Source organism: Sebastes fasciatus, chromosome 15 (assembly GCF_043250625.1).
Source record: "Sebastes fasciatus isolate fSebFas1 chromosome 15, fSebFas1.pri, whole genome shotgun sequence".
NCBI lineage: Eukaryota > Metazoa > Chordata > Actinopteri > Perciformes > Sebastidae > Sebastes > Sebastes fasciatus.
In genome coordinates this window covers 17310026-17329942 of record NC_133809.1, presented here as the reverse complement: position 1 = coordinate 17329942, position 19917 = coordinate 17310026, and the positions used below count along the sequence as shown (strand labels likewise).

Below are 19917 nucleotides of genomic sequence, written 5' to 3'. Positions count from 1 at the left end.
TATATATATATATATATATATATATATATATATATATATATATACATATATGTGTGTGTGTGTGTATGTATGTATGTATGTATTGCGGGTTGTAATGCATGTGCATATTGTATATTATAAATTGTATATTATAAATAATAATTTGAGCAGAAAAGATAACAAATAGTGAATATGATTAAGATAATTATGTAAGTAATGAATTGGTATTGGAATTAAGTTACATTATAAGTAATGAATTGTATTCTGGATTGATAACAAATTTATATTTTGATAATATATTTATATATATTTTTGATAATATATTTCTAGATGACACAGATTAAAGGTAATAGTTTTCAAGCTTGTACATTTAAGTTTGTGTCTGTATAGCTAATATTTGTATAGTATATGTATATACAGTATGTATTCAGGGCTGTGCTTGCAGGCTTAGTTTTTGAAGTATTAACACAGGCCTATAGGTTGTGCATTAATTCTATGTTCAAAATGAAATAGGTAAATAATATATAGTGAACTAAGCAATCAGATGAAGGCATACAGACAAAATATTTAATATAACCATGACATGGTGAAATTATTTAGTTATTTAATTTTTTATCTCAGCTCATTCTAATGAAATATTTCATCTAGGGCTGCAACTAGATATTTCTGCTCTAATTTCCTAAATTACAATCACATAACCGGTTCTGCCATGTTTGTCTTGATTGATAATGACTTGGTGCATTAGGAAATAAAAGTAATTGTAAAAAATGTCTTTGTTAAATTAAAACTGATTTTGGAGAAAAATACTTTTTGAAATAAAACTGCTAGAGTTAAATAAAAATGACTTATTAAACTCTATTTAATAAACTTATTGTTAAAAGAAGCAGGATGAAAATAATGATAATTTCCCAGTTGCATTAAACATTTCATCTGTTATTATTCACATGATTAGTATTTCTTAATGTCTAATTAATTTAATTTTGAACACCTCGGGGCTCCATACACATTATCCTTTAAAGCTTAATTTTACCTGCTGAGATTAAAAACAAATCACAGACCATCAGTTGTTCTCTGCAGATATGTGTAATTTTTAGATCCACTATTACAGCAACCAGGGTCCCTCTCAGTTAGTATTTTTTGCAGATCAAATAGTAGTACTACTGTAGTAGTAACAGTATGTAATCTCCACTCTTTCTACATTTTTGAGCTGTCCCGATCTCATCCCGATTTCACTCAGACACAAGTACAGTATAGATTTGGCCAATTTATTTCATGTTCCACTTCAGAAAATCAAATTTCAGACTAAAGAGATTTTGTCTTACAGACAAATGTATTTATTTTTTGCCATCTTTAAATCCCATGATTTAGGTGTGGAAAAATGCAAGAAAACAAGTAAATAGGCAGCCAATCACTTACTAAAGAGATTTGGTGTATCAAGCATTGCCATTGTGCTAGGAATATGTTCTTTATGTACATATATTATATATGCTGGCCGCTTTTATTTACTAAAATAGTATTTACAGTTTCTAGACATGGACATCAATTCAAACTCATTAAATACAAATACATATAATTTGTATTACTGCATACAAATTAATAGTTCTGCAAAAGCAGATATTTGGACAGCGCTATGTATTTCTGTTATGAGTGATAGGATTTACTGCTGATACTGGACGCTTATGAGACACATGTAATGCAAACACAAAGAGTACCAAACCTTCCTGTGTGGTACAGAGGAAACAGTTTTACGTCAAAATCAGAGTTTCATCTATTGCATCATTCTTTCATTTATTAAGTAAAGCACACCATTGTCACACATAAGGATGAAAACAAAAACCTCAGAAGGTAAAGTCCAATGGAGGGGCACAAAAAAAAAAAAAAAATCCACTGGTGATGATTGAGAAATGGTCCCAGATATCGATGTTTCTACTGTCTAAATGGTCAGTTGTGGTAAACGCGGTGATGGTTGCAGAGTTTGCTTCTCAGACGCTGATCTCAGTCCACCTCCATCTCTTTCGTGCCAGGTTTTGTCTGCTGGCTTCCCTTTGCATCTCCCTTCCCTTCTGCTGCTTGCTTGGCTGTCGGGCCATTATGAGCTCCACTGTTTTGGTCGTTCACCTCAGGGGCCTCCTCCACTGTGGGTTTTGGCCTGTTGATCACTGGATTGCATACATCCTCTACTTCCTGGTGAGTAAGAAGCATATATAGCACGTGTTGGCAAAAGAAACTCACTGCTAATTAAAGTAGTAATTCAATCTTAAACAGTCATTCACATACCTGTATTTTGGCAATGATGTCTGCTACTTTAACAATGGGATCTTGAGTAATACCGAGTTTGCTCTGTGCGTTCATCATGCTGTTCATCCAAACCATGCTGTCATTCGCACACTTCTCCACAGTGCTCATTTCCTCTGCACTTAAATGCAGGTATCGCTCATCCTAGAGGAGAATTTGTGACAAGAAAAATTACTAAAATTGCATGTACAAATCCAAAAGAATTTCAGTGGGTGTCACTGAGACCAAAAAAAAAAAAAAAAAACATGAATGTGACACAGCAATTTTAGAAAGTATGTGCAGACTTACCAGTGTGTTAAATATCACACAGGTAAAACACTGCAAATTGCACTGGCAATTTCTCAGACCTTGATGACTACAAAGATTCATACTTGTAAAGAATTGTACAAAATCAACCAATTTAAAAATAAATCCCATTATTATTAAATTATTAAAGAAGATGTGTAAATGCATTGCATCCCTAGATCAAAAGGATTTACCTTCTGTTTATAGGAATCCACAAACTTCATGTAGAGTTGCAGTTTCTTTCCGAGCTCTTCAAAAGCCCTCGGCCTGTCCTCCTGCTCTCTGTGCCGATCCTGAATGGGTTGACCTAACCTCTGCAAAATAACAGATCTGATGTTAATGTTGACAGATATTCTTTTAAAATGCCTCTTAGCCTCAGTAGGTTGATAAAGGTTTTCTAGTAGTTAGTTAAAATCCCATCTGAAATTGAAAGTAGAAATGAATAAAAACAAACCTTGAGTGCATCCAGCTTCTCCTCATAGACCTGTTTAGGTTGGTCCTCTCCGTCCTCGTACAGCCAGTTCTCTGTGTCCTCCAGCATCAGTGTCAGCCGGTTACTGTCCTGTTATTAATGACCATACATAAAACCGGTATTAAGTTAACACTGTAGTAGATCATTTGCTTGTTGCAATGTCATCAAAGGTATGTAAGAAAGCAGCCTTCACCTCCTCAGTGATATACTTTTCATAGATCCCACAAAGTTTGTCCCGCAGATCATATACATACTCCTCAACAGCATTTTTTGCATCGTTCTGCTCTTTCACCAGTTTGTCCTGGATAATCATCTGATGCTGTGAGGAAAAAAACACAAACAACGTCACAGGGGAGTAAAACAAAAGCAGCAATACCTTACAGCACGGGCTCTCAACCTTTTCTAACTTGAGGCCCACTTCCGATTGTTAAAAATGTCCGAGGACCACCTGGGCTATAAATATGTTTTATGCCCCTGTCAGGTGTACTGACCCACATAAATATTCAGCTTGCCCTCACCCATCACTGCCTGCCATTATGAATCCAAATTATTCTGGGTCATATTTCCTCACCACACACTTTGGAGCTTTTACTCGTACAGGGTTGTCTCCAACATCACTTTCTTTGTTTCAAAAGCCTCTGCATTTTGTGTCGCCGCATCCGAGACATAAAGGTATGTAAAGGGGAGACTCGAGGGTACCCATAGATCCCATTTTTATTCAGATATCTAGAGGTCAAGGTACCCCTTTGAAAATGGCCATGCCAGTTTTTCCATGCCAGTACTTCCGCAGACCAGTAGGTGGCGCTCTGAGGCCCCAGCCTTTGTGGCTGGTCCAAAAAATATTTCAAGCCCAGAGCTATACATATGCCGAAAGCCCTATTGACACAGACATAAGCTGTCACCATGGGAAACAATCCCAGACCACAACAGGACGATTACAGCACATATCAGGTTTTAATCCCACTGCATCCATTAGTGCTCGGGCAATCAGCATCTCAATCAGACCATGACTCGGCTTTTCCAAAGGCCAGCAGCAGCACACTCGCCTCATACTCCACAAAGTCGTTGAGGACGTCACAGTCGAGCTGTCGAATGTTGTTGGCCACGATGGGCAGATCGATACTCTTCACTTTGACTTTGGGCTTGCTTCCCCCCGCTGCTGGGTCCTGCTTTTCCCCAGACGCCCCCTCCTGGATTTGGAAACCAGAAAACACAGTTAAGTCTTTCGGCTGTAGTCTTTACATAATTTCTTTTGTAAATCTATAGTTTTTATAGACGTGGCACTTCACCAAACTAGTACTAATATATTTTTCAGCCTAATTATTGTATATTACTCTTGTAGCGATGCATCAATATGCACTATTTACATAAATTCAGTTTCTTAGAATTTGCATTTTTGTGACTTCATTATCTCAATATAGGCACGTCTGAAAGACCAAATGTGAAGATTGGTGTCTGTATCATATCTGCATATCAACACAGGATACTAGCATTGGCTTAAAAAAAATATCCGCATATCTTTAAATTGACTAAGTCCAGCTGACCTTACTGCTGGAGCTGTTGTCCTCGTTCTGCTGGTCCCCCTGGCTTTGGCCTTCCTGGTCCACCTGCATTTTGGTCTGAGACACAACACACATTCAGCCATTTTATTAAAGCCAGATTAGATATAAATAACCAAATAATTCGTATTCGAGTTATAATAAGAAAAACAATATAAACAGTTACTGTACATTAGACAAATGTAGAAAAACACATTTTGATTGCACAAAACAAACTGTGGCAAAATCATCTCACCTGGTCCTCTGGCCTGCCTTCATTCTGCACCATTGGCTCAGAGTCGATTTGCATGTCCTCTCCCTCCCCTTTCTGCTTCTCAATCAGAGAGGCGCTGGACACGCTGAAGATGCCATGGACGTTAACGCGCACTTTGACCTTCACTTTAGAGCTGTCCCCGTCTGGCTGGGGAGCCACGTTCTGTACAGAGAAGCATCCTGGTGGCAGACGGAAACAAAATGAGTCGTTTGTTAAAGAGCTTCAATTATCCCACCTGAGAGTACCCCATTAGGACACCCTGTAGGGACTCAGCCCTAAACACCCTGACGCACCCTGACGCATCAAGCCGACGATCGGCTGTCGGACATTTTGGGGCCGTCGGTGAGCGTCTGTCGGCCTAGTTTTTGCAATGTGTCCCGCACCGTAGGCTCTAGTCTGTCTGTGTCTGAGTTTTTTTGGCCGATTCAGCATGATGAATCGGCGGCTGAGCCCGTCGGTGAGATAAATCACTCTGATTGGCTGTTCAGCTTAAACCAATCAGTGCACGACAATAGAAGCGGAAGTGAGGAAAGCAAGCCAACAAGTAAAGTCAAGAGGAAAAACACAGAAGGCTCTTTTCATTTTTCATCTTCATCTCATCTGATCATTCCAATACACAGATATTTTTCCAACGACAAGACCATCTGGAATGATGCCAAGTGGTGAGTGAGAGTGGTGTGAAAATGGTCGGCAAAAGACGCTTTGTTTCATGTACGTATCATAACAGCGGCTTATATATCCGCCGTCCTCTGTCTTCCGGTTTCCCTTTTTGAATGACGAATACATATCATCGCCGCCGGCTGGTGTGGAGAGTTATTTCCTCTCAAGCAGGCGCAGAACGTACGTGCTAACTGGCCGTCGCTGTAGTCTTGGGCGGTTTTTCAAAACAAAGGGGACGTGAGGTGACGGCCTTCATTGCCGCTAGTTCTTTGATGTCAGGTTGATGTGTCTGGGCCTTAACCCTAACCCTGGGTTACAGGTATGTCTGACTTTGAGAAGGCAGAATGAGCAGCGTTACCTATCCTGTGGTCTGGGTAGGGGAGCTCCTGAGGGCTGCTGTAGAAGGCTTGAAGGTCAAAGGGTTCCTTCTTGTGAAAGGTGATCACTTTGGAAAACGGAGCAGCGTGATTCTTACTAAACACCTCACACTCTCTGTGACAAAAAAATGTAGTAGGAGAGAAAAGCCAAGTCAGGTTGTTGAAACAAAGTCAGCAAATACTGCATCTTCAAGCTGGCTGACCCAGCACATAGAGAAATGACTACAGAATGGCTTGTTTTATGTATACTGTGTCTGCCTTATATGGCTAATTGAGATAAAATGTGCTTACCCCAATCCATCCTCTGTTGGTGATTTCCAGCGAAGCGTGATAGGAAAGGGAACCACGTCAGTGATGGAGAATTCACGCACCTTAAATGCTGGAGACAAAATTGCACACTACACCCAAACAAACAGCACACACACACACCACACAAATAAACACACATTTACTGCATTATATCTCACAAGCTACAGAATATTTGTACAGTGAATCGAAACAAGAAAATATTAGCATCAAGTAGGGATGACCCGAATGCTTCGAAGCTTGGACTGTTGTCATGGTAATCAACCTCCAAATCGCTATTTGAATGCTTCGTTCTTTTTTTAAATTATTTTTTAAAATATATATAAGTATGTAATAATAACATATAAATCCCCAAATAGCCCATGAAATAAGGAATAAACCCGCAACAATATTCATTATTCATATTCAACATGAATTATTATTTGTTATTATCGCTGTTCGTTGTGTGTGAGTGTGTGTAGAGAAGTGCGGCAGCGGCACTGTCCCGGATACTGAACCGGCGGAGATGGAGACAGACAGACAGAAGAACATGTCAGCCTGCTGTGCCGCGAAGCTTCGAATACCTTTGTATATTTCTCACCGAAGCTTCGAAGCCCAAAAAATGGTATTCGGGACAACCCTAGTGTCAAGAGAAGAGTCGCACCTGAAGTGCACAGCCTCTGGCGACCGCTTCGTCTGCGTTGAGCGTGGTGCCGACGTCTTTGCCGAAAAACTTGGCGATTCTCTCTTTGACAGACGGGATTCTCGTGGCTCCTCCAACTATCTCCACTGCATAGATATCATCCCGGCTCAGCTCTACTCACAAAACACACACACAGGAGTGAGTGGATTCTTACTATATACAGTATTCGTGCAATATAACTTCATAAATTTAACCACATTTGAGGCACATACTTGATTGTTCAAGGACGACTTTCAGTGGCATCTCTACTTTCATCAGATATTGAGCACACATGTCTTCAAACTGGCCCCTGTGGGTTACAAAGAAAAAAACATTTATAATGCTAGATTTCCACCATAGAGTTAAGGAGGAAAAGTTTAAATTTGTACCTGTTCATCCTGCCGGAAACATCAATGTCATTCATGAAGCACTCTATGTTCAGAGGCAGATCGGAGGAGTTGGCGCTCATCAGCCTCTTCAGTTTCTCGCACTCCTGGTGCAGCCGCAGCAGAGCCCTCGGGTTCTCCCTCACATTTAGCTTGTACTTGCTCTTAAACTCCTCGCAGAAGTAATCTACCAACGCCTCGTCAAAATTACGCCCACCGAGGTACAGGTCAAATGCAGTGGCGAGGACCTGACGGCAGAATTGACAGTGAGTTGGGATTCAAAGCTGCAGGTGTAGGTGTGGATCGAGGTGGGAAAAGGTGGAAGGCTAACCTTGAGTTTGCCTTTGTTGAAGGCGGTGATGGAGACCTGGAATGATGAATGCCCCATGTCGACAAATACCACGTTTCTTGGCCTCTCTTCTGGAGTAGGAAGGTCCTGTTTGTAGATCCCGTAGGCCAAAGCCACTGTGAATCCAAACACAAATATTAATGCCATGATATCCACTGTTGGTGGAGTTATGAAGTTCATTTTCTCTGCTAATACCATGCAAGAGTTCAGTGTGTCTCCATATAAACTTAGCAAAGGTTAGTGCAATTATTCACAAATGCACAAACTAAATGTCCTTTAACTGTTATCAATTTCGCCGAGAACACTGACCTGCAGTGGTGTCATTAATTAGCCGTAAACAGTTCAGCCCTGCGATTTGAGATGCGTCAAACACAGATCGCCTCTCAGCATCTGTGAAGAAACTTGGGACCTGCGAGACAAAGCACGAATCAATACGCATCATCGAACCACTTTGTGAATGATGTCGACTGTAAAGGTTCTTCATCACTCACGGAGATGACACAGTCCACCACCGGCTTCTTCAGGGCGCTCTCTGACGTCTCCTTCAGCTTGGTGAGCAGCATCCCTGTGATCTGCTCCACTGTGAACACTTTGTCCTCATCCAAATAACGCACCTGTAAACATGATACGGTTGGGACCTGCGAGGCTAATTAAAAGCTAGAGAGTATGAGGTAAATTAAGCATAAAGCCAATGAGTTGTTTGGAGATGAATTACAGACAAGACATCTCTGCATCCCAATCAAAGAACAGCAGAATACAGTCAGGGTCGGAGAGAAAGCATGCAGTGCTTCACCTTAATTCCAGCATTTCCACTGGCCAGTTTATGTAAGCTGTAAGGCAGTTTGGGTTTTTCCGCTTGGACAAATGGGTCATCAAATGCTCTGCCGTGGAACTTCTTGAAGCCATGGACTGTATTTTTGAAGTTTGTTGTGATCTAAAATAAGAGGACACTCAGAACAAATGGTGGCTATTTTGTAAAATGTGAAGATTATAAACTCATAATCAAAAAGACAACAGTTTATGTCATCATTTCAGTGTGTAATGTTGCTTTTATTACAGAAACTGCCATGAAGGACCTTACTTGACTTTTGGCTGCATTTCCAATCAAGCGGTTTTTGGAGGCCAAAGATACACAAGCCCTTGATGGAAGAAAAAGACATCAGCAAATCATCAGGTAGGCTGCAACAGAAACAATCCCGTTAAAAGATGTGGCAGAACTGTAATTGACTGACTGCTGCAGACAGAGTCAAATGTCAAGTGCTGAGAGGCAGATTTCGATTAAGGGAATTTCACAAGGGAGTCTGAGGAAGAACCACAAACTAGGGCAGTGAGTCAGAACAGTTCACCTTCAAAGAGTAAGCTCTCCCTGTCCAAAAAAACACATCACCTCCCAAACTCTTCATTCTTTTAGCAGCCACCTGACAGAGATGAATGCCTCTAGTCATACAAGGTTTGGGGATCCATTTCACACTGGCTGGCAGTGACAAGTCACTCCCTCTAGTTTCACCTTCGCCACAAAAATATCTCACTTAAAGGTGCAATGCTCATTCTCCTTCCCCCAGCTGCACATCCCTGTTTGCAAGATGCTGCAGCAAATGTACTCCAGTATGTCCCTCAGAGTTAGAAACTCACATGCAAAATGATTAGTTAATTAATTATATCCTCTATAAATAACAAAAATAGTATCACTATTATGATACACCCTTGTAATTTCTGGGCTGGTCCTTGTAGGCTATAATAGATGCACATATCATTTCAATATTTATTTTCCTTAACAGCTTACAGTATACTAACATATTAACATGCTATGTAATCTAAATAACATCACATCCCTGTTTGCAGGATGCTGCAGCAAATGTACTCCAGTATGTCCCTCAGAGTTAGAAACCTACATGCAAAATGATTAGTTCATTTATTATATTCTCTATAAATAACACAAAATAGTATCACTATAATGATACACTCTTAATTCCCTGTCTGGGCTGGTCCTTGTAGGCTATATTGTCATGTCAATAACTATTTATTTTCCTCTACAGCTTACAGTATACTAACATATTAACATGCTATGTAATCTAAATAAAATCCTGTCTTCTGTAAATTGCTCATCTCAGTCAACTTTGAGGTGCACTGCAGCATCGTTGGTGGTCATCAGTAGACATGTCAACTGTCTTATTCTAAGGGTCTAAGCGACATTTTGACCTACGTTAACCTGCTGTGACGGTGAATAAAACCAGTAGCTAGAGGCCTCATCACAGCCGCCACCACCACCACCCCTGCTACATGTACCATCACATCTCAGCCAGTGCGCCTCCCAGTCGCAAACACACTGCGTAACAAACTCATTTTCATAGTGATGATGATGACTGTCAATATTTATACTCACGGTGTGCATCTGTCACTGTACTCGTTGGCAATGGTTTCAATGCCTCCGCTCCTGGCCACAGCGATGTAACAGTTCTGGTAACCCACATCGATCCCTACCACTGACATAATGAGCGCTCTTACAATTTACCTCTTAGAATATTATCCTCCTATATACATACAATGGAGAGCTATATCCTCTGCTCTGGAAAATCTACAAGAAATCTAGCTGAGGGGAGTAACTAACTGAATTACTAGCTGTTATGTAAGTCAAGCTGTTTATAGCAAACTCATTCAGAGTAATCCCAGGGAAGCAATGATGATGTCCAGACCGGATTCTCCCTCTCTCTCCGAGGCGGCCCTCTCATCACCCAGCGGCTATGACCGACTGATTCTCTCTAAGCCCCGCCCCCACACGTCGCTGATTGGCTGCGTCACACCCAGTGCCCTCTTGTGATTGGTCCGAACACCAATCGATAACAGAAAAGTCTAGAATCCCCTGGAAAGGAGGACCGTGGAATACGTCACAACCAGCAGCGGCTTTATTATGGACGTGTTTGCCCTCAATTTAAGATGTCAGTTTTTTTGAGAAACCCACTACAGTAATCTCTGAGTAGACAGTAGTAGTATCTTCTTTTTCCTTTTTTTTTAAATTTAATTTAATTTATTTATTCATTATTATCATTATTATTTTTATTATTATTATTTTTTTTCTTCTATTTTTATATATATGTATGTATGTGTATGTATGTGTGTGTATGTATGTGTACGTATATGTGTATGTGTGTATGTATATGTGTATGTATGTGTATGTATATATGTATATGTATTTTCATGTTTCATTCATTCATTCATTCATTCATTCATTCATTCTCACTGTGCAATATCATTTCCCACTTGTGCAATTTTGTTAATAGTCTGTTTATTGTCAATACTGTATATACTGCTCCTATTTTTATACTTCCTTCTATTTAAATGGTTTATATTTTGTTACACTTTGTTTAGCTCTTTTTTACTGTGTTAGCTGATGCATCTTGTTTTTTGCACTACCCGCTTTGCTGCTGTACACTGCAAATTTCCCCACTGCGGGACTAATAAAGGAATATCTTATCTTATCTTATGTATTTATGTGTATGTATGTATATGTATGTGTATATATATATATATATTGTTATTATCATTTCATGACTTATTTGTGGATACTCTCCCTGTGTTGTATTCTCTCCAATTTGAATTGTATGTACTCATGATTGAGAATCAGTTAGGTCTTTTGTGGCCAGCTGTGACTGTTTGTGCGTACAGTATGTTGGTGTCAGGTATGATTGATTGATGTGTTGTGTCACGGGTGAGTGTTGTTCAGAAAAACAAAAATTAACCTTCCCTGTATAGTGATTGTTCTATTGATTATTGACAATTAATAAAACATTTTAAAAAAAGATGTCAGGTTGAGTTTCTCCGTCCAAATGTCACGTGCTTCAGGATTTGATGTGTGCACATTACAGTTATATCTATTAGCGTTACAGATTAATATCTGTAGCTTGCAAGGGGTGGCAAAAAGATTGAAGCAAGAGCTGTCGGACAGGGAATTAAACTCCCATGTCAGTGTTACATCGAAATCTGTGTCCACCTAAATCTGTGACCGCAGAGAGCCAGCATCGCATGAGGCTGTTGTCAGAAAATGTGACCCCACTGTCCCTTTATAATAAATAATATATAAACTAGAAACTAATTTAACTAACTAACTCAACTAATTATGATATCTTTAAATGTGCTTAATTAAAGGTAGCCTATCTTTGAATCTGTTAGTGCAGAGGTCAGCAACCTTTACTATCAAAAGAGCCATTTTAGGCAACAAAAAAAAATCTGTCTGGAGCCGCAAAACATTTGAGCATTGTGATGAAGGTAACACAGTTTATAGTCTAAGTATATAGTATATAAGTCTAATGCAGTGAGTGAATGTACTACGGAGTATTAGGGCCACATTGAGGGAAAAAAAAAATCTGAAATTTCCAGAATAAAGTCATAATATTACGAGAAAAAAGTTGTAACATTACGAAAAAAAGTCATAATATTAAGAGAATAAAGTCAGGACTTTACGAGAAAAAAGACGTAATATTAAGAGAATAAAGTCATAACTGGAGAGGGGCTAAAGAGCCGCATGTGGCTCCGGAGCCTTAGGTTGCTGACCCCTGGTATAGGCCCAGGGAAGATTAGTGACCATAAAGTCATTTTAATTCTGACTAGTCAAAGACTAGTAAAGTAAAGTTTTGACTGGCCATAAATGCACCATGGATATCTTTTTATGTGAAATCCTTTTACATGTTAAAATGGCTCACCATAAACACAATTGTATTGGCTGTGGGTCTGGTTCGATTTCATCTTCACTTAAACACTTGTCTTTGTTTCCTTGATGAGGAAACAGATGGACTGAATGTTCCTTCATGTTCGTACTGAGCCCGACCGACCTGAGCGAGAACAAGGCCTATACTGCTGCTGGTTTACAAAGCACTAAATGATTTAGGGCCAAAATATATTTCTGATCTTCTGCTATGTTATGAACCATCTAGACCTCTCGGGTCATCTGGATCAGGTCTGCTTAGTGTCCCCAGAGTCACAACTAAACATGCACAAGAAGCAGCGTTCAGTTTTTATGCACCAAATATTTGGAACAAGCTCCCAGAAAACTAGGACCAACTCCAACTCTGAGTTCTTTTAAATCAAAGCTTAAAACATTCCTGTTTGCTGCTGCCTTTTATTAAACCAGATAATGATCTTATACTGCACTACAGCTTTTACTTTTGTGTGTTATATTCTATGTTAGCTTCTATCCTATAGTTTTTATTTTTAGCTTTTTCTTATTTTCTAATATTTAATGTTTTAACTGTTTTAATTATGTCTTAATGTTCTTTTGCACTTTGTCGCAATGTTCTTGAATGTTTATGTAAAGCACTTTGAATTGCCCTGTTGCTGAAATGTGCTATACAAATAAAGCTGCCTTGCCTTGCCTATGGAGGGAGGTTGTGTTGTGAACAACGCATGCGCAGTGTAACTCAATTTTGACGATTGCCGGTCAGATTTTACTGCGCATGCGCAATACTCCCTAAGATTTGACGCGTGTCCTAACCTCTTCCATAGGCCTTGCTTTAGAACAGGAAGTGCTGGTCCAACAAGCTGAGCTAGCTAGCTAGTTGCAGTCAGGTGGAGTTAGCTCGGCATTTAAACTCAGTTAGTCGCAATGGGGCTGTTCGGCAGAACACCAGATAAACCACCAAAGGACCTGGTGAGTACTGACTGCTGAACACCAGGGCTGTCTTTCAGAGTTTAGTCCGGAGTAAAGAAAACAACGACAGCGTCTTAATGCTAACCATGCTAACGTTAGCTAGCTGTCAGTTTAACTCCGCTCAGTTCAATCTGTTGCTACTTCTTAATAACAACTAAACAACTCACACTAGTCTAGTTTAATAACTAAACAACAGTCCCCGGGATAGTATCTGGTGTCTACTCACACTATGTGTACCGTGTTTAATGTTTGTTTGTAGGCATCATTAACAGTCAGCTAACACTGCTGTCTGCTGTCAGTCGCTTCAATGTAAACAAACAATCCTGATTGTTCCCTTCAGCGTAGCAGAACATCTTGATCTGTTACAGTTTAGCTGCTAAAAGGCAAGGCAAGTTTATTTATATAGCACATTTCACACACAAAGTGCTTTACATACATAAAAGCAAGATAAAAAAGCACAAAGTGAGTAAGATAAAAACGAATAAAAGAATATAAAAGTGTAAGTTAAAAGAAAAAATAAATAAAAGGATAATAAAAACAATCAAAAGACAGTAAAGTGCAGCATTTGATCATTAAGAAAGGCGTCTGATAACAGTTTTTGGTCTTGAGTCTAGATTTGAAAGTGGCCACTTTGATCTCATCTGGAAGTTTGTTCCACAGTTGAGCAGCTTATAGCCTCACCTTGTTTCCTTCGTGTTTACTACTAGTAGATGTTTTCCCAGTGACCTTACAGATCTAGTAGGTGTGTACTGTTGAAGCATACCTGAGAGGTAATTTGGACCTACCCCCTTTAGTGATTTGCAAACAAGCAGTAGTGTTTTAAAGTTAATTCTTGACTTAAAAAGTTGTACATTGTTTTATTCTAATACAACACGTAACGCTACGTTGAAGTGGGCATTAGAAAATGTAAAAAAAAAAAACAGAAGTACTGGTCTGAAATATTATGTGAAATGGAAAAGATATTTGATAAGGATTTAGAAATGAATCCAATGTCTTTGATTTTAGGAATCCCAAGTACAAATATAACTACAGCAGCCAATAAAAGGTTATATAACATTCTTACATTTGCTGCTAGAAAAAAGTATATTACTACAGTGGATTAGTGATAAGAAAGCCTCTGTTCAAGGCTGGCGTAAAGTCATATTTGAGATGGTCTCTTTGGAATATCTCACAAAAATCTACATGCCAAAGTAGATCAGTTCCACAATATCTGACAGCCCTATCTGAATTATATTGGACCTGATCTCTCTTCCATTATCTCATAAGGACTCTCTTGAACATGAACTCATATATCCTGTGACTTCCCTGCACCATGGACTATTTCCTATGACCTCCTATATACATTTTTTTATCTGAGCTGTACCAGTGTTTGTTTGTTTGTTTGTTGTTGTTTTTTTTAATTCTTATTCTTATTGTGTTTGTGAAAATAAGAAAACCCAATAAACATATTATATAAAAAAAACAACTGTAAATGTTAAGGCAAGATCAGTGCAGTTTGTAATAACAATGTATAATTTCAGGTCAATGAGTGGACTCATAAAATCAGGAAGGAAATGAGAGCGATTGACAGACAAATTCGAGGTAAGATACCATCAGCATTTGACAGTACCATTTAACTGTAAATTTAAACTGTAAAGATTTATTATAAGATGTCTGTCCAATTTATACATTTATAATATAGTTTCATGATTAGTCTGTGATTTCTAAGTATTTGAAAGCAAATGGCAGAGATAATCACATCGCAAAATAGAGATACTTTGCTTAAAACACATTGATTTGAACTGACTACAACTGACTTATTATCTCTTTGACTTATTAGTCTGAAAAATGACAAATAGTATAAATGACTTTACACTAGAGGCAATGACTCCGTAAGATGGCTATTTGTGTTGTATATTTTCATTACCCACTACATGCAATGACCTAATTATTTAAGTTATATTACTTTTTTGTGTTTTATGAAATGGCATGCCCTTTTGTTTCAGATATTAAAAAGGAAGAAGACAAAGTTAAAAGATCCATCAAAGATGCTGCCAAAAGGGGCGAGAAGGAGGTGTGTGTGATTCTCGCAAAGGAGATGATTCATTCAAAACGAGCTATCTCAAAACTTTACGCATCCAAAGCCCACATGAACTCTGTGCTGCTCAGCATGAAGAATCAGCTTGGTGAGTTTGGGAGCACAGCAGCTGGGTTATTAGACCGTAAAGAACTTTAGATAAAATGACAGTCATCAGGTGAACAGTTTGCTGGAGAGCTTAATGTTCTGCTCTGCGCTGTCAGTGAAGGGAATGTATTTTGTGCGTTTCTAGCTGTGCTGCGTGTAGCCGGGGCCCTGCAGAAGAGCACAGAAGTGATGAAAGCAATGCAGAACCTAGTCAAAATCCCAGAGATCCAGGCCACCATGAGGGATCTATCAAAGGAGATGATGAAGGTCAGCAGCCGTGTCCAACATAAAAAGATCAAATTGACTAACAATCAAGTTACTACAAGAAATGGAAGAATGCAGCTAACTCCCATCACCATATACCATTACTTCTTTTAACATTTGCTAAACCATGGCATCATGTACACAATCACATATTCATCTTTCAGGCTGGCATCATTGAGGAAATGCTGGAAGACACATTTGAGAGCATGGAAGATGGAGAGGAGATGGAGGAAGAGGCAGAGGCAGAGGTTGACAAGATCCTCTTTGAGATCACAGCAGGTGACGATATTTGTTCAACTAAATCATCACAATACATTGTTGCATTCTTGTTTTGCTATAAGGTTTTTAGTGTCTAGATTTTCAAAGAATTTAAGTCTGAACCACAGTTTAAATAGAGTTTTTATAAAACCTGGAAATGAGTCAGCATTTTAGCACTTCCAGTTCCCTCGTCTGGAAGTCAATGGTTTTTTTTAATAGGTTTTTAGTTAGATGCCTGAAATAATGTCTGTGGTTAACACACGCTGAGCAGATTTAAAAGTTTTGTTCTACGATATAAAATCCATCAATAAATCAGAATCAGAATCAGAATCAGAATCAGAATCAGAAAGGTGTTTATTGCCAGGTGTAAGGGGTATACACGAGGAATTTTCTTTGGCTTATTGGTGCGAGGCAAACAGTATAATAACAAGAATAGATAAACGTTAGAATAAAATAAGAATAAAAAATGTACAATTTACAAAATAAGCTATAAAATAAACATGGTATAAACAGATAGTGCAAATATTGTCGGTGTGCAAACAAAACAAAACAATCAGGTATCAGAGGGAGAGAGAGGGAGAGAGAGGGATACTGTAGGGGGTGGTATTGAGAGTGTATGAGAGAGGGGGAGAGTCAGTGTCGGGGTAGGGGGGTAGGGGGGGGGGGGCCGTAGTGTGTGTGTGAGGGAGAGACAGTCACAGGGGGGCGGATGGGTTGTTGGAGAGCCCCACTGCCATGGGGAAAAAACTGTTTTTGTGGCGTGAGGTTTTGGTCCTGATGGACCTTAACCTCCTGCCAGATGGTAAAGTCTGAAAGAGATGGTGTCCAGGATGGGAGGGGTCGGCCACAATCTTCCCTGCCCTCCTTATGGTCCTGGAGGTGTACAGCTCCTGGAGGGAGGGAAGGTTGCAGCCAATCGCCCTCTCTGCAGCACGGATGACCCGCTGCAGCCTGGCCTTGTCCTTGGCGGTGGCAGCGGCAAACCAGACGGTGATGGAGGAGGTGAGGATGGACTCGATGATGGCCGAGTAGAAGTGCACCATCATGGTCTGTGGCAGGTTGAATTTCTTCAACTGCCTCAGGAAGTACATCCTCTGCTGGGCCTTACTGATGAGGGAGCTGATGTTCAGCTCCCACTTGAGGTCCTGGGCGATGGTCGTGCCCAGGAAACGGAACGACTCCACCGTGTTAACTGGGGAGCCGCGCAGGATGAGGGGGGGGAGCGGGGCTGAGTTCCTTCTGAAGTCCACTGCCATCTCCACTGTCTTCAGAGCATTCAGCTCCATGTGGTTCTGGCTGCACCAGGATGCCAGATGGTCAACCTCCCATCTGTAGGCAGACTCGTCACCCTCGGAGATGAGGCCGATGAGGGTGGTGTCGTCTGCAAACTTAAGGAGCCTGACAGATTGGTGTCTGGAGGTGCAGCCGTTGGTGTACAGGGAGAAAAGCAGTGGGGAGAGAACGCAGCCTTGGGGGGCACCGGTGCTGATGGTCTGGGTGTCGGAGACTTGCTTCCCCAGCCTTACGTGCTGACTCCTGTCTTGTTAGAAAGTCTGTGATCCACCTGCAGGTGGAGTCAGGCACGCTCAGCAGGGAAAGCTTGTCCTGTAGCAGAGCTGGGCTGATGGTGTTGAATGCGGAGCTGAAGTCCACAAACAGGATCCTGGCATAGGAGCCAGGGGAGTCCAGGTGCTGGAGGATGTAGTGGAGGGCTAAATTTACTGCGTCGTCTACAGACCTGTTGGCTCTGTAGGCGAACTGCAGTGGGTCCAGCAGGGGGTTGGTGATAGTCTTTAGGTGGTGGAGCACAAGGCGTTCAAAGGTCTTCATTATAACGGAGGTCAGGGCGACGGGTCTGTAGTCCTGAAGACCTGTGATCCTTGGCTTCTTGGGGACCGGGATGATGGTGGAGGCTTTGAAGCAGGCCGGCACCCTGCAGTTTTCCAGGGAGGTGTTGAAAATCCCTGTAAACACTGGTGACAACTGGTCTGCACAGTGTTTCAGGGTTCGTGAATTTGGCGGTTGCTAACAAGTGGCTAAATGAGACCACTAAACGTCATCATGCCGACTCGTCCACCTTTATAACCTCGTTGTGTTTATCCTCGTGCTCATGCGACCATGGTGTAGTTCGTTTATAGCGCAACGTTAGCTTTTTACTTCTGGTCATTCTATTTACACTTCAAAAATCATAAAAGTGGTGTTCATTTGTGAAGATTATCTTGCTGAACAAACATGTAAGTATCATAAACGTGTGTTTGCCACAGAGTTTATTTTCTGCAATAATCTAAAACCCAATAGAAATCCCCCATTGGCTTTTTGTCGAGGGAACCAGGGCGATGCTAACTTCCTGGTTGGCCTACAAAAATACGTCATCCCTGGAGCACTCTATTGCACCACAAATTAGTTATATTGAATGCTCTGTTTCATGACTCTGTTTTCTTTTGTTAGGTGCTCTTGGCAAAGCGCCAAGCAAAGTCACAGACGCCCTGCCTGTTATACAGCCCGCTGCGGCCGCTGCAGCTTCAGAGGATGAGTCAGAGGAAGACATGGAAGCGATGCAGTCGAGATTGGAAGCTCTGAGGAGCTAAGGTGAACTGCCACTCTTCTGTCAAAGTCAGACTGCTCCCTCCAAAAAGGACAATTCTGGTGCTGGGCTTACAGTGCTGAGCATCCTCTCTGCTTCATATTATACTTATGATTTCACATAATCATTTGGGGTTGGCTTTGTGCTACGACAGTTAATGTCTTTAAAAAGTTTTTTTTATATAGAACGTGTGGCTACTCAACCAGAAGAAAAACTGTTTTGCTTTTTGTCTCTTATTATCGGGGGTAACCCTAGGTAAGTCTTTATTATCCAAAGTCAAACAGAAGGTTTAAGAAAGTGTATATAATGTAAGTATGAAAAGCCTGCTGTGCCTACAGTGCGTCATCATATTATTCTGTCCTAAGTTATGGACTGGTGGTGGAGGTACTTGGGTGTTTATGATCCAAACAAGCGAATAAATATCCACCCTGCACATAAATCACTCCCTAGATCACTATTCGGCAGTTGTTCTAATCTGGTCGGATACATTTTGTAAGCAACAGCTGTTCTGTTTACTGGTAGCTAGCCTACATTATCTGAAACACTAGAGATGGTTGGGTGGATTTCTCCTTTTGATAGTTCATTTTCTGTACAGTCAAAATGTATCTATTCTATATGTGGTCATACATGTTAAGTGCACTTGTCAGAAAAAATGCACACATACTATCCTAATCAATTTTTATTTGCATTAACATTCAGCTTGTTTAATGTTTGACTTTGTATCACAATTGAGTTCCTTCTCAGCAGGATGATGCAGAGGAAATGGAAAGGTTGGTTAGTGCAGAACCTATGTATTGTGGAAGTATTGTGCGTATAATTTTTGTATGTCAATGGGGGGAAAAAATAAGGAAATAAACTTTTAAGAACAAAGGTTGCCAATAAGTACACTGTATTACACCTGTAGTAATAACTTACTATACATTTAACCCTTCAACCTCACAACAAACACTAAACGCTTGGTTTAATCTAATCAGAAATAAACTTTTGGGAACTCTGAACCTGCTGGTTGCAACAGCCCACTCAACAGGTCGGAAACGGTACTGCACGGAAAATCTAATTCAGTTGACACAAACACCTGTCCTGCAGATAAAACAGCTTGCTCAGCGGTTCTGAAAACAAACTGAGCAGTAAAGAGTTAAATGACTGAGTGCTGCTTTTCATCGTTCTGCTGTTCTGGGATTGCAGTCTGCCAATTATTAGGTGCTGGAGGCATGACTCTAACTATGTCAAATAATTAATTCCTGCCCTTTTTATATATATATAACCTGCCTGACGATGGGAGTAGAATTACAGTACACTGATACATAGAGTGTGTTTTTTTAAAGAAGGGCAAGAAACCTAAAGCTTGTTGGTGGTGCATTTCAGGCAACCTTGTTTTGAAGCCATTCCTTGGCTTCAAACTGGACAAAAGGATTAGATTTCTA

At 40.3% G+C, this 19917-nt stretch overlaps 2 protein-coding genes and 1 long non-coding RNA gene across 3 annotated transcripts; 2 read left to right on the top strand and 1 right to left on the bottom strand.

The window, feature by feature from the left end:
- Window positions 1-1735: 1735 nt before the first annotated feature.
- hspa4l (heat shock protein 4 like) lies at window positions 1736-10294 on the bottom strand. The gene is made up of 19 exons (XM_074660718.1): window positions 9966-10294; window positions 8664-8721; window positions 8376-8516; window positions 8074-8196; window positions 7892-7991; window positions 7565-7698; window positions 7237-7481; window positions 7081-7157; window positions 6830-6981; window positions 6172-6278; window positions 5862-5995; window positions 4826-5022; window positions 4576-4650; window positions 4078-4221; window positions 3225-3350; window positions 3014-3121; window positions 2754-2873; window positions 2257-2418; window positions 1736-2163 (listed from the first exon to the last, which is right to left on the bottom strand). Exons 1-19 carry the CDS (start codon window positions 10070-10072, stop codon window positions 1975-1977), a joined length of 2499 nt encoding a protein of 832 aa, XP_074516819.1. The 5' UTR covers window positions 10073-10294; the 3' UTR covers window positions 1736-1974.
- A 2773-nt stretch (window positions 10295-13067) lies between these two features.
- On the top strand, window positions 13068-19363 carry chmp3 (charged multivesicular body protein 3). The gene is made up of 6 exons (XM_074660383.1): window positions 13068-13223; window positions 14744-14804; window positions 15209-15388; window positions 15533-15654; window positions 15816-15930; window positions 18358-19363. The coding sequence occupies exons 1-6, from the start codon at window positions 13179-13181 to the stop codon at window positions 18495-18497; spliced, it is 663 nt and encodes a 220-aa protein (XP_074516484.1). The 5' UTR covers window positions 13068-13178; the 3' UTR covers window positions 18498-19363.
- Window positions 13231-14686, top strand: LOC141783225 (uncharacterized). The gene is made up of 2 exons (XR_012597236.1): window positions 13231-14360; window positions 14490-14686. It is a non-coding gene; the product is annotated as an uncharacterized LOC141783225 (long non-coding RNA).
- Window positions 19364-19917: the final 554 nt, after the last annotated feature.

Coding starts and splice junctions, on each gene's coding strand:
- hspa4l (XM_074660718.1), bottom strand. CDS start 10,072: ATGTCAGTGGTAGGGATCGATGTGGGTTACCAGAACTGTTACATCGCT. Junction 7,992..8,073: donor TGGTGGACTGTGTCATCTCC/GTGAGTGATGAA, acceptor TTTGTCTCGCAG/GTCCCAAGTTTCTTCACAGA. Junction 3,351..4,077: donor ACGACTTTGTGGAGTATGAG/GCGAGTGTGCTG, acceptor TTTTCCTCACAG/CATCAGATGATTATCCAGGA.
- chmp3 (XM_074660383.1), top strand. CDS start 13,179: ATGGGGCTGTTCGGCAGAACACCAGATAAACCACCAAAGGACCTG. Junction 15,389..15,532: donor CAGCATGAAGAATCAGCTTG/GTGAGTTTGGGA, acceptor GTGCGTTTCTAG/CTGTGCTGCGTGTAGCCGGG. Junction 15,655..15,815: donor TATCAAAGGAGATGATGAAG/GTCAGCAGCCGT, acceptor TTCATCTTTCAG/GCTGGCATCATTGAGGAAAT.